This window comes from Nanorana parkeri, unplaced genomic scaffold (genome assembly GCF_000935625.1).
Source record: "Nanorana parkeri isolate BGI_ZX_2015 unplaced genomic scaffold, ASM93562v1 scaffold43, whole genome shotgun sequence".
NCBI lineage: Eukaryota > Metazoa > Chordata > Amphibia > Anura > Dicroglossidae > Nanorana > Nanorana parkeri.
Genome location: NW_017306311.1, coordinates 1,670,182 through 1,684,155, shown reverse-complemented (window position 1 = coordinate 1,684,155; position 13,974 = coordinate 1,670,182). Strand labels below are relative to the sequence as shown.

Below are 13,974 nucleotides of genomic sequence, written 5' to 3'. Positions count from 1 at the left end.
GTGGGGGCATAAGAGATCACCCTCAACACTTGCAGGTAGAGAAGTTGCCCATTGCAATAACATTTTCCACATCTCAACCTGTGATGTTTACCTTCAGCAGACTTGGAGCGAGGACGGACAGATTATCAATGGCATTTTGAAAATGTATTTCCCCATTAAAAGCATTCAATGAGGAACATGTTGAGTATCAGTACAGAACAGATAAAACCGAAAGACCAATTTTACAAAGCAAAAAAAGGATCAGGGTTCCACATAAAAAGAGCTGTAATGAAGGTCTTACCTACATTCATGGCAACAGGTGTAGGCAAGACCTTCAAGTCAAGTGTACAGACTGAGGGCAACTTGGCTTGTGATTGGTAATGAGGGCAGCTATCCATGCATTTGACAACATTGGTGCCCACTTTTTGTAATGACAAGTGCCAGAACAAAAAACATTGTTGGCCTAGCAGTATTTCCACTCTAGCTAGGGGTTGCAAGAAAAACGAAGTGAAGTTAAGAGCTTCTTATGTTCATGTTCTGGATTTGTGACTCCTTAAGTACGGATTTAAAAAAAGTGTAAATGGGAGAGGCTGGATTCATATTGGGATTAATACTGTGGAGCATGGCAACCATAACTAACCAGCCCTTGAACACAAAAGAGCCTTTGGAATGCACATTGTGGAAAAAAACAGGTAGTTTTGGGAGGACACAAGAGCCCCATGCCAATGGTCTTACAGCCCAAAAGCAATTTATTCCATCAGAAAAACTATGGGGATTTATTTTCACAACCAGCTGTTGAAAGCCAACTCTTTTAAGAGCATTTTTACTTTCCCAAACACCTGGGAGTCCACTATTTTTCCTCTCAACACAAGTCTCTCAAGCCCTGATGAAGGGGGACTATACAAGCCCCTGAAACACGTTGGTGTGGATACTTTGTCCTCTAAGCTTGCCATGCTTGTTTTCAGCACACACCACCACGTCCCCACTGCAATATGGTGGTGTGAATGATGTCCATACATGACGAAGAAAATTTACTGCGTAGCCCCAATCCATCTGTGGTGAATGAGCCCTTAAGAGAACTATGGGGTAAGTTCTAGATAGGCAGGGCCAGCTGTCACTCACGCAGCTGGGTGGATTTCTACAGCAATGTCCCGGCTGCGGTGATCTCAGTATGCTACGAGCTGTAGCTCGCTATATACTGAGCTTTGGGTCACGGGAGCATGCTAGTATATGTCCTCCCGAGACACTTAAGAGAACTATGGGGGTTCTCTATGACTAAAGGCTCTCTGCAGGGAGATGATCGAGAAGTGAGATAGCTCACTTCCCGATCTATTGAGCCGACGTGTGACATTTTCTTTGTCACATGTCGGCTCGAACTATGAGGATGAGTGATTTTCACTCACCTCATAGGTCTCCTTTAAATGAAATCTTTGGCTAGGCAATTGCACATCAAAGAAGGTACTATATGATGTCAACACATGCCACTGCTTTTAGTTTCTATCCACAGCACATGTGCAACCGCCTTAAATAATATATAAAAGGGTTATTTATGGCAAGAAAGAAAAAAGGTAAGAAAGAGTTAATGTCAAAATAAAATATTGAAAAAAGACTGGTTGATTGTCTAGCTAACTATATATACCGTTATTACCAAGTAGATGTAAACCATAGCCGAATGACATTTATTTTGCTAAAGCTCTGTGTATCAAATAATTAAATTGAAATAAAATACCGGTTTTATATATTTTTTTAAACCCTTGGTTGCATCTCAGCATTGCTGGCCTCTTGCAACCACTTCCTGTCTATATTAACTTCAGCAATGACTGCATGGCATTAATCAGAGCTGGGGGGGGAGGTTGCGGGATGTTGGTGCCAATAGTGGACCATGCCTGTGTCATGTCTGCTAGAACTAGAAGTCTGAGTGACAAAGTGGCAATGCAGCAGCAAAACTGGCACATGCGTTATAACCTTATAACAAAAGGTGATCTTCATGGGAGGATCTCTATGCATTATTCTAATGAAAGCTGCAGATAAAAAAAAAAAAAAAAAAAAGACTGATAATTACTTTTGGAGTTACATTAATATTAATATTATTAAGCACATACTAGATTTTTGTGATTGGATTTACATATAGTCAGAAATGATACAGTAATATTTAATTCCAGGGAACTAGTTCAACAGCCTTTGTGGAGATGGAAAATATTTATTTTCTCCCCCCTTTAATTTTCAAGACCAGCAACAGTTACCCGGATGGAGGGTGCGATGGGAGTGGGAGTGTGTGTTGCCTTTCTTGAGACCAAAAGGGCTGGAATTTGTTAGGTTGGACTTTGACTAGGTTTAAAAAGTCCCATATTCGATCATATAACTATCTACACCAATGCCAGCTCCTAAAGTTTCCATTTTATTTTTAATTGCATGAACTTGGGATCTTGGAGTGATTGACAATATACTGCATCCTTTATAGTAAACCGAATGATTAATATCTCTCTTGCTGGTAACTACACGGAGGAATTTGGCATAGAAAATATTTGTGAGTTACCGGCAGGTTTTGGCTCTGAATGCACACTTTTATGGCCTTCTGAATTTTTACCAGTAATAAAAGACAGAAGGGGGAAGCCCATGGCTGAAGTCCATTTGGCGTTCCAGCCAGTGATTGGGTCTGCTCTAGAACCTCTTGGACGTTGGGACACATAAGAAGTGAATGTCATTACGCAAGGGTATTGCACTTGTTAATATTAGAAAAGCCAGCATGTCGGGGAAACACCAGTAGACTGGGTTGTGTTTCCTCACTTATGGGAAGTAACTGCATGAATCACATTAGTGTGATCCAAGACTGAACAGCAACACACCAAATAGAAAAAAAGGGTCCTGCTATGATAATAAATTATTCATCAACTGCATTTTTTCTGGAGATTTTTTTTTCAGAAGTCTGCATTGTTGAAAATGCTTAAAAATCAATAATCAGGAACCATTTCACTTACATACTGTATATGCCCTTTCCCAGGCAGTTTTATAAGTCCCTCCCCATTCCCAAAGCTACAATAATTTTAATTTCATAACTCACCGGGCCAGAGCAGTTGGAAAAAGGACTTTGATGTGCTTAAAGGCCAGATCTTTCTTCAAGATTTCCCGTATCCACGATCGGAGTCCTTGACCAGAATCACCTACAGTTAGAAAAGATACAGTGCACATATAAATATAAAAAGGTAGCAGAGAACTGAAGTCACTTCAGTTTTATACCTCAGATTTTTAAACCTAAATATTACCACCAAGTCAATCAAATGCATTAGAAGCAATTTTGGTGGGGAAAAATATGTTCTTTAATCAGCCAACTACACCTGTTCATTTGGCCGTTAATGCATTTCACCAGATTTGATCCACAGGCAGGACAGAAGGGGCACTTGTTCCGAAGCAGTGTTTTCAGGAGGAGGGGTACGCATGTCCACCTCTTCATGCCATGTGGACACAAAGGAAGGGGTGACATTCCTGAGAGGAGGATATGGGTGGAGTGTCTCTGTAAGCTGCTGTTGCAAAGGGAAGCGGTATGGGGCTCTGCAAAGGTTTAAATCTATGAAGCTATCAAATCTACTTTGTTCTCCTGAATAATAAGGACATGCACATCACCTATCCACACAAAGGATGTCCCGAAGCTAGAGAGAGTCCAGAGAAGAGCAACTTAACGAATTCAGGGGCTGGAGGACCAAAACTATGAGACAAGGTTGCTAGATTAAAGCTGCCCATACACCTTACAACCATCGGACGACTTTCATTGTACAATCTGCCCATCTTAGACAGGCAGATCGTACTTGCGATCATCACAAGCCCTCCCTGCTGATGGGAGAGCTTCCGATGATTGCAGTGCTGAGCGGGCAGTGTGCGCTTGCGCACACCCACCCGCACGGCATTCGTCTTCCGAGCACGTCACCAACCCTCCGAAAATCGTACGATTTTCGGCAGGTTTTCATGTGTGCTCGAAAGACGAAAGTCGTGCGACCTTACAGTAAAAGCGGTCGCACGCTGCCCATACACCTGCCGATTATGGTACGATTGTGGGATCACCCGCGATTATTGTACCATAATCGGCAGGTATATGGGCATCTTTAGACTTGTTCATGCTGGAAGCGAAGGGGCTATGAGACAAGGTTGCTAGATTTAGACTTGTTCACGCTGGAAGTTAGGAGATTAAGAGGGGACAGGATTTTAATGTAAAAAATGTTTAGTGGTGATGGCAACAGCAGCAAAACAAAACAAAAAAAAAAAAACTTACCGTAAACTCCCTAACCAGGACTAGAGGCCACCACCTAAAACTGGAGGAAAAAATATTTAACCACAAAGGGCATAGGGGCTTCTTATCAGTCAGAGTGGTTAGATTTTGGAACTCTCTGCCACGAGCAGTGGTATCAGCAGAGAGTATTGAATCAGTCTAAAATCAATTACCTTCCTCAGAGACCGTAACACACAGGGGTACAGGTACTCTTAAAACCTTAGACCACAAGGGACTCTTATACACACATGCACGCACTACACACACACACTTACAAAAGGTTGAATTCGTTGGACCCGTGTCCTTATTCAACCTCAAATACTATGCAACTATGTAGCTGGAACATAGGTTGTGGGAGGACCACAAGGCAGAAAGGTTGGCAAGCCCTGAATTGGCCTATGATGTCTGTAATGCAATTTAGAGCTTGCTCACACCAGAACACAGTGCACTGCAATGCATGTGCTTTTGTGCATTTAGTAGTGTTTGGTTTGGCAGCCCATTCAAATGGTCTTCAAGCCATCTTAACACACGGAAAGATATGTCCTACACCATTTTTTAAAGCTCAATGTAACGCACAATGCATAATGTATGTAGAATACTAAAGCAACTCACATCTACCTTGCATTAGCATATGTTGCGGCAAAGCACCATATAGCACACATTTCATCATGAATGAGCCCATACAAATTTTATTCGGAGGGGAAAACACCTTTGGGTTAAACTATTCAAGTTATAATTTCAGTTACTTTTAAAAAACACAAATAAAACTCTAAAAAAGTCTGAAATTTGTAGTAATTTTAAAAACTGGAAAGCAACCTAGAAAGGGATATGAGCTAAACAAACTCTTGTTTTTCGTGTTTAGTAAATTGCAAAAACATGCACTTGCACAAAACCGAAGAGGAGCCACTCTGGTGCCAAACCCCCGGCCTTTAACGAACATAATAAAACGTACAGTATACTATTCCCCTTGCATGAGACAACATCGTACACAAAGACGAATTAAAAACGTAGTTTAAAAACCAGCAACAGGGGAGTGTTTCTGATTTGGGGGATTAGTCAATGAGAGGGTCTATTTCGCTTTTCTGGGAAATTACAGCTCGATGGATCATTTTAAACATATACAAAGAGATTACCCTAGAATTTAAAGCATTTGTACTAATCACAGTCAGAGTGAAATGACAAATTCTTGAAACTTACATTTAAATCTTCGAGGGGGGGAGAAATGTGTTTGGCTGTCCAATGCAATAAAAAGCTGCAGTATTTCTAATTACAAAATGACTCACATAGCCTGAAATATATTTGTCTTTTTCTTTTTTGCCTTAAAGTAAACCTGGAAGCTGCCATCACCGACCCCTCCTGTAAATATTCATTTCTACAATTTCATGCTCACCCTCTTGCTTGCAAACCCTTAACAAAAAAATTCAGATCAGAACTTCTGACTTTTCTTCAACTTTCCAGATCTGTATGCGTCTCCTAGGTCAGTATTTCAATGTAATTAGCATAATCAGGTCAGAAATGGCAGTCCTAATATGTCTTTGACAAACCTTTTGTTTGGCTTTACTTTTATGTGTCACAAGAGTACATTTACTAATGTCCTTCTGTGATCCAAAAAGTCAGCACAAAATCAGGCTAACATGCCTGCTATACACTGACTGTGCAGAGCCACACTGCAGCCAGGAAGAATCCCAACAATATTGTCCGGAACCACCCGGATGTTTTGACTGACAGCTGGCTCTGCCTCTCTACAGCCAGAACCAGCTGGGCCCGCCACCCTACCCTGTCTGTCCCTCCAATGAGCACTGGAGGAACAGAAAGGGAGGCGGAGAATCCCTGCAGGGAGCGGAGACTGACAGTCACTGCTCTCTGGAGGGAGAAGACCAAGAGCTAACCAAACAGAAGATACACGATCTCTCAGCCCTCAGTATAGGGAGTCATGCGACAGTCGCAGTGTATAGGGAAGAATATATTTTACTTTCCCAATACTTCTTTGTTAATAAATGCCTAGAAAAACACACAAAAAAGTCAAATCAGCAAGTGTTAACTCTATCCAAGAACATTGCAACTGGAATAAAGTGAGAATGGCCGTGACTGGCCGCACAGACCCTAGCCTTGTTAGCAAGGGCTTTGGCAATGTGACTGCCTTCAAATGGGAAATTGGAAGTGTCTCTTTAAAACAGCCCCTTCAATACCTCTAAAGTAAACCAAATGTCGACACACATATAGCTGCTGCTTGTCAGGGTTTCTTCTCTTCCTTGAGGTGCAGCATGTCCTCTGTTGCAGTATGTCAGACACTGTTCATTCCTCTTTGGTGCCCGCTTATGACCAAACCCGAAACATCATCATTATGCAACTTTTGGCAAACCTCTGGCAACTTCCTGCCCCAGAGTGATGTAACACCAGTTCACTATTTGACCATTAGCTTGTCCATTTAGTTTGCACCATTAATTCAGCTCTACTGTTCCTGTTCTCCGCGTATGACCCTGTGTCTGGTTGACTGACCTCCTGACTCTGGCTATTGTTTCTGTTGATACTGCTCTCCGTGTTCCCCGATCTGGTACAGCTTACTACCCACATTGGCATCTGACCTCTGGCTTGACAACAACGATGTCCAGGACATTTATTTTTTAAACCATTTTCTTTATTATCTTAAAAAAAAGTTTTGTTTAACACCTGCACTACAGGTTTGTCTATTTTCATTGTTTTCGGACACTGCTGCTGCCACTGCTAACTGGGTGCAGTCTCCAGGGCTGTTAGTCCAATTCTTAATTTATTACCAAGGCACTGACCTGGGACATGCATACAGGTAGTGAGGTCAGAAGTCCTGAATACTTGTCCTGGGTCAATGACCTTCTATAAAATGGATTCAGATTGAGCATGAAAACGCTGCACCTTTAAAAACAAGTCGGCTCCTATCTTTCTTTCCCTTTATGTACATTGTGCATACTTTGTCTAATTTCTTTTCAGCAGCACTTGGTACAGATGTTTATAATTGCTTGTTCCAAAAATGATTATCTAGCAAGTGCACCCATCAGCATTTATCCACACAGGGATTACATTATGGTGCCTCAGAACACGGGAATGCATACAGCTGCCAGCAGGAGGCCCACAGACTGCACCATGGGTCACTGGGCTCCAGGCACCCTCCTTTGAGACTCATCAGTCACCATAAGTCAGGACTCAGTTAGTACTTTTTAAAGATCTCTCTTTTTTCTGCCTACTTGTGATTTTCTGCTAAAGATTGAGAGACCTTTAAAAGGTTTTCTTCAGCCCATTTTGTAGCTCTGCCAAAAGGCAGTGTCACAATGCTGCCTTTACACTGTGGATTCGGCAAACTGACTTTTTGCAAAACCCTTTCAAAACCAATCACTCTAGTATATCAGTATCAATAAGGTTTGATTAATAATTGGATAGAGTGTTTGCCTTAAAGCAGGACTAAAGGCCAAAAAAAAGTTCTAAAGGTTTTTGTTTTTTTTCTAGCAGAGGATACATTGTACATCTCTTCTGCTAGACAGAATCTTCTCTTCTGTTATATGTTTCTGTTGGCAACTTTCTCTATAAAATTAAGAACTGTCTGTGGTGCATGCGCAGCGCAGTGTGCACTTAGCACACGCAAGATGCTGAAAATCGGAGGGAAGTGCCAGGAAAATATGATGCCGTCAGGCAAATCTAGTGATGTAGCAGCCAGCGGATGGAACGCAGGCATCCAACATACCCAGAAGTGTAAGCAATACAATTCTTTAAAGTGAATTTTTACCCCCTTTGGCTAAAAATCACATCAGAGCATACAGCTCTGCATGTGGATATGAAATCATCTTACATTAAACAAACATACTTTTATTTTACTTAGAATTTCTTGTTTTCTACTTCCTGGTTCTCTTTGGCAAAAGCGATGTCATGTGCCCAAACATTGCATCCTAGGAAGATTACATCCGCAGGGCATTGCTGGGAAATCTCATCTGTAATCTCAGGAGATCTCAGGGGAAAGGCATTTTCCTCCCCTGAGATGTGTATGGTCACATGTCCTAGTCACAAGTGCCAGAGTTCCAGGAAGTAAACGGAGATGGCTTAATCTGCCATTAGTAAAAATGGCCACTGTGAGAAGAATGGGGAGGAAAAGAAAAACAAGGTATGCAAAGAACAAAAACCGGCAATTATCTAGAATTATCTGCTATTTTGAAGATATTGGTAACGTTTCTCTTTAATACACATGGCTTTTTTTTTTTGCTAACTTTGTTGACAAAGTGTGCAGTCCATTCAAAGGTCACAGAGCGGTGTGCTGCGATGTGATGGCCTCCAATACCATCCTGTGCGCTGTGGTAAAATGCAGCACGTCAGCATTTCTCCACATCGCACATCACACCAGTGTTAAGGTGTGAATGGGGCACATAAACAATTAATCTATGTGCCCTTGCGGTGACTGGCAGTGATGCAGTCCAGAAATATGTTAGTCACTGCAACTGGCGTGAATGATCCCTTACAGTGGGTTTACTTAAAGAAACCACACCACGAGTAGAAAAGCCTGTCCCCTGTCAGCATCCTGCAGTGAAGAGCCCTTGCTCTGTGTGGGGGCAGTGGTTTCTCAACAGAAGTTTGACACACCCCCTATTAGGCTAGATCTATAGTTTTGCAAAACAGTAAAGTTCATGCTCCCTGCTGATTGGAGAGCTCTGACTCAGCAGAGGCGTGTCAGACCTCTGCAGAGAAACTACTGATTCCACACAGAGAGTAAGTGTCCTTCTCTCCATCATTCTGACAGGGGACAAACTTTTCTATTCCGGCTATAGCTGCTTTCTAAAGAAAACCAACTGTAGTACTTTGCACAACCTTTGTCTTGATGCACTTGGAATTTATTTGGTTGATTTGATGGAACTGATTGTTCAGTTGGGCTTTAAGTTAGGGGAAATCGTGACAACAGCAACACGGGCAGCAACCGCCCCCCCAAAAAACTATTTATTGGAGTCCACTGGTGGGTACAAGTCGCACCCGCTGTTTGTGATCCTGCTTTGCTTGTGATCACCAGTGTTCTACAAAACTGGGGCTTGCTGCTAATAAGAGAGGTTTTCCTGGGCTGGTCTTTATGGTTTGCCAGTGTCCAATCCTCTGGTAAGTGGTAGTATAACCTGAATGTTTGACTTTGTGTCGCTTAAAGTCACATTTCCCCCCGAGGGGCTTGCCTTAAATGATGCCTCTTGATCTCACCATCTTCTTTCCAGCAGTTTTCAGAAGTCCCTCCAGCGCTGGTGTCAGTCTCTGATCCAGCGCTGACTGCTGTGTCTGTGTCCTACGGAGTCTGTCCGCATGCACGCTGCCGCTCTGTGCATTGACTTACACCGAGTCTCTCCTCTTCTCCTGGCCTCTCTACTGCGCATGCGCCTGCCCCATCTTGCTGCTCAAGAATGATCAGCTCTTCGGACGGGAGTGAGTGGTGGAGACAGAAGTAAAACCCTTTGTGGTATTTTTTTCTTTTTTTTCATATATCTGCTGCTAGCAAGCAGTAGATAAGTGCAAAAAAAATAAAAGAAAAAAGGAGATTATACTTTCATTAACTCCACAAAAACGATTTTAGGGCGAGTACAAAAATCCTATGTTTTCTAGTATATACAATTTAAATTTTGACAGATGATCTTAACCATTCTCGTTCTGCTAGAGAATGTCTTTTTTTCCTTCACTGAGGGACACAAGGCGTTTCAACCTTTAGAACGTCCAAAAGCAGTTCAAATGAGGGGTGGGCAACACAGCAAACATATGCCAACAGTTCAAGGAAAGCAACAACAGAACTGGGGACTGCCTCCAGTTCAAAGAGCTGTCTGAAGAACCTCACACCTGAAATGGGCATCAGAAGAGGCCTGAACATCCGCCAGATGAACTTACAGAACAGGTGAACAAAAGATCTGGTGGTAGCCTTGCAAATCTGACTGAGACACAGCAGTCTGATGTGGGTCAGAGTGGAAAGGGGAACCAGATTCAGTCACAGGGCGAATCACAGGGGATTTAAAAGGTTTACTTAAGAAATGAGGAGCCAATGGTCTCTGAAACTAGATAATGAGGGCAGAGCCCTAACCCTTAACCACTTGCTGACCAGGTGTTTAACCCCCTTTCTGTCCAGGCCATTTTTCAGTATTCAGCGCTGCGGTACTTTGATTGATGTTTATTCCGTCATGCAACGCTGTACTGAAATTAATTTTACACCATTTTTTAGGGACAGATAGAGCTTTCTTTTGGTGGTATTGAATCACCACTGGGGTTATTTTTTTAAATATATATATATATATCAAAAAAGTACAAAGTATTTTTTTTTTCTTAAATGGTTTTCCATTTATTATTTTAGAAAAAAATTATTTTTACCCAATTTTTTGGTAAAATATAAAAGACGGGGTCACGTCACCAAACATGTCGTCAAGCATTAAAATTGCACGCGCCCATGAAATCGCAAAAATCCACCATAGCCAAAATTTGCCATAGGCGACGCTTTAAAAGATTTTACCGCTCATCAGTTTAGTGTTATCAGTGATTGATGGCCCGAGAATTATTGCTCTCATTGCGACGATATGTAACATGTGCAGCATAAAATTGGAGCAATCGCCGTTTTTGCATGTAGGCGCATGCAAAGCATTTTTGCGCATCTATGTGGGGGAGAGGGACTTAAAAAAATTTGTGGGCTTTTTTGTTTTGTGTGTATACATTTTTATTTTTTTCTGTACCGGAGAGTGACAGAGGAATGCGGAAGTGATGGAATATACATCACTTCCTGCATTCAGAGACCGGGAGGAGAGCATAGGGAGATCGCGAACTGATCTCCCTCCGTTCTCAGTGAACAGAGCCACATCGCCCGGGACGGATGGACACCGGGATCGCGGGGACGACGGCGGCAGGGACAGCAATGGCGACGAGAGGTAAGGAGGGGGTCTTTACAGACGCCGGACCGCTTGTATGGTAACGGCCATCGCTGGCCGTTTAAAAATCTAGGTGGGTTCCCGCTCGTGCTATTTAACGTTTTAGTTGATTCTGTGGAGCAGGACTATACATAGGACTCTATGGGCAGCTTCTACCGCTTTGAAAATATGGCAATGTAGAGATAAGGGACAAACCCTTGCCGTGCTGTAATAGTCAATTGCCCATTTTCGTCCGGGGGCAATATTAAAAAAAAGTTGAACTCACCTGAACCTCAGATCCAACTGGATATTACTCTGGTCCCTGCTGCCCGTCTCCCCCTCCACTCCAGCTATGGACTGTCCCTAGACATCCTCATGTCCTATACACTGTATAGGATATGATGACTCTCAGGACTTTAGACCGCTGGAGTGGAGGGGGAGCGAGGCAGCAGGGACGGGTCTAACAGACAGCTGGATGCAGGTGTGAAGGTAGCCCCATTGCAAAGGTTAATAATAATTTATAGCAGAAGACTGCGGCTACTCAGAGGAAAGCTTGTCTGGTAGGGAATAAAGAGACTCAGACAGGGTCTTTGTGGTTGATCAGATACACATCCTGCCGGGGAAGGGACGGAAGCGTGCTTGTGGTCATAGTCAGCAAATAGCTTGGTGATTTAAGCCATAAAGTAATGCATGACTGGAGTAAGGCTGCGTTCACACTATGAACCTATTTGCACACACTGAAAATATACCATGTATTCCTATAGCCCCTGTTCACACCTAAGCTTAGAGTCGAGTACAAAAAAAATGCCTGTGGCTGGAAAAACTGCATGAACTTTTTCTGGGTAGATCAGTGCAATTTGTCACCATAGACTCAATGGAAAAGACGTGACAATTTTTTATGCTTGTTTTCTATTTACATCAATATGTCAGATCTGCTTACAAAAACGCACGACTTCGTATACACGCAGAAAATGCACAAAAAAAATTTGCGTAATCAGCACTGAAATGCTGTCGCCTTGGTGTGAATGAGGGCTTAAGATATTCTTGGAGAGGGCCAAGGAGGCAGCAACACCCCATGGAGCTAGCAAAGACTCTGAAAGCTGGATGTACTCTAGGGGCAGAGGGCATGATTCTAGGCTGCAAACATCAGCCAAGTTTAGTGGGCATGCTAAAAGTCCTTGTGGACCACTACCACAACCGAAACTGGTGAAAAGTGGGAATTTTAAAATCTCCCAGTGATCCAAACAAATAAGGCAGCCCCTGGTGCTCAGCTTATTCAAGTACTTACAGAGCGAGTCATTAGTTACAGGGCAAGTGCAGACGTAGTGCCAATGGCTCCAGATCTGGAAAGTGCTCCGTTACCAGAAAGGGGTCTAGAAAGTGCTTACACGGAAACCAGGGCCTGAAGGCTACCTCCAAAACTTCAAACCCAATGGGGTCCAGTTGTAGTCTTCCAAAAGCAAAGCTGAGGATAGGCTGTGCTGGATCGATGCAATTATAGCATTGATGCCATGTGGAGTCTGGATTGAAGAAAAGAAACAAAATGAAAGCAAAAGATGGGTTCTTCATTTCACAGCAGAGCTGGAGAAAAGACAGCCATCTCCCGATCAAAAAACTGAGGACACTATCAAAAAACGGAGGCATAATGGTAATAGGAGGGGTTATTCTGGGCTAGTCTATATTTTTTTTGTCCTTTGTCCAATCTTCTTGTAGGTGGCTGTGTTCTGCGTCCATCAATGGACTAGAAATATAATGCTTTACTACTGGTGTTCCCATTAGGGAGATTTTCCCTCACTTCCTGTGCTGGCAGTTGCCAGATAGAAAATCAGGTACAATTTCCCAAGTGGGTACAAAGATGGCAATAAACACCTGAGAAACTTTCTACTGCTTCCTTGATTCAAGAAATAAGTTTTGAGTACATCTGGACTTTAAAGGTTACCACGCCTCAGTCGGACTGACTGGCTCCTGTGTTCACTTTAATTTGTCTACTTTGACCCACAAAGAAAAGTTGCAGCTCAAGTACAATTCTGTCACAGTCTATGTACTAGAAAGCAACAAACAGCCATCCCCACAAATTCACGTGAACACTTAGGAGATCTGCCATCCATAAAGTCTGCCTGTTCAAACTGTTTCATTGGCATGACTAATTCAAGATTAATCACGGGTCAGAAAGTGACACGCCGCAACAGATGTAACGTAATGCTCACATCAAAAATGTTTCATGCTTAATAAGAAAACAAACTTGTGAAGTTAAAAAGATTGGAGCGTTGGCCGTTGGTCAGTGACTCACAAACAGTTCCCCATAATGGCAAGCGAATGACCTCATGCCCATTAGTGGCGCCTAACTCGTTAACACAGGAATTACTGTACGTTATGATTGTCGTCTGTGCAAGGTACGCAGGGCACGGGGCCTTCAAAGTGCAAGACTGCAAAACATAAGCGGTAATTTGGGTTTACAGAATAGCCAACGGAGTGGAACATGATACATGGAAAAAGACGTACCATGCATGTTTTGAAGGTGATCATTTCAAGTGCAAATGTTTGGCAATGACCAGTTTCTGAAAATAATGGTATTCTGATAACTGTACATAACCAATACATGTAGTGATAGTATTTAGTCTATTGATTCCTTTATTTATATATTTTTCTACATATATTCCATGTACAACAGGCTATCCAGCAAAAACACCAGGAGCAGATTCTAACATTGCAGGGGAGCTAACAATCATTACCTTATATTTCAATGGCTTAAAATAGAACTAAAGCTTGACTGCATGCCATCTAGTTGTCAAAAAACTGTAAGTATACAATTGCAGTAAATATATATATATATATATATCTCAAGCTTTCAAGAGTGAACCT

The 13,974-nt window shown here is 42.4% G+C and overlaps 1 protein-coding gene across 1 annotated transcript in view; it reads right to left on the bottom strand.

Moving 5' to 3' along the window:
• Positions 1 to 13,974, bottom strand: part of LYPLAL1 (lysophospholipase like 1) — a 35,446-nt gene that overhangs the window by 16,711 nt on the left and 4,761 nt on the right. The window contains exon 2 of the mRNA XM_018571985.1: positions 3,041 to 3,140. Within this exon, the coding sequence (XP_018427487.1) occupies positions 3,041 to 3,140 (100 nt within the window). The remainder of the gene's footprint in view (positions 1 to 3,040; positions 3,141 to 13,974) is intronic.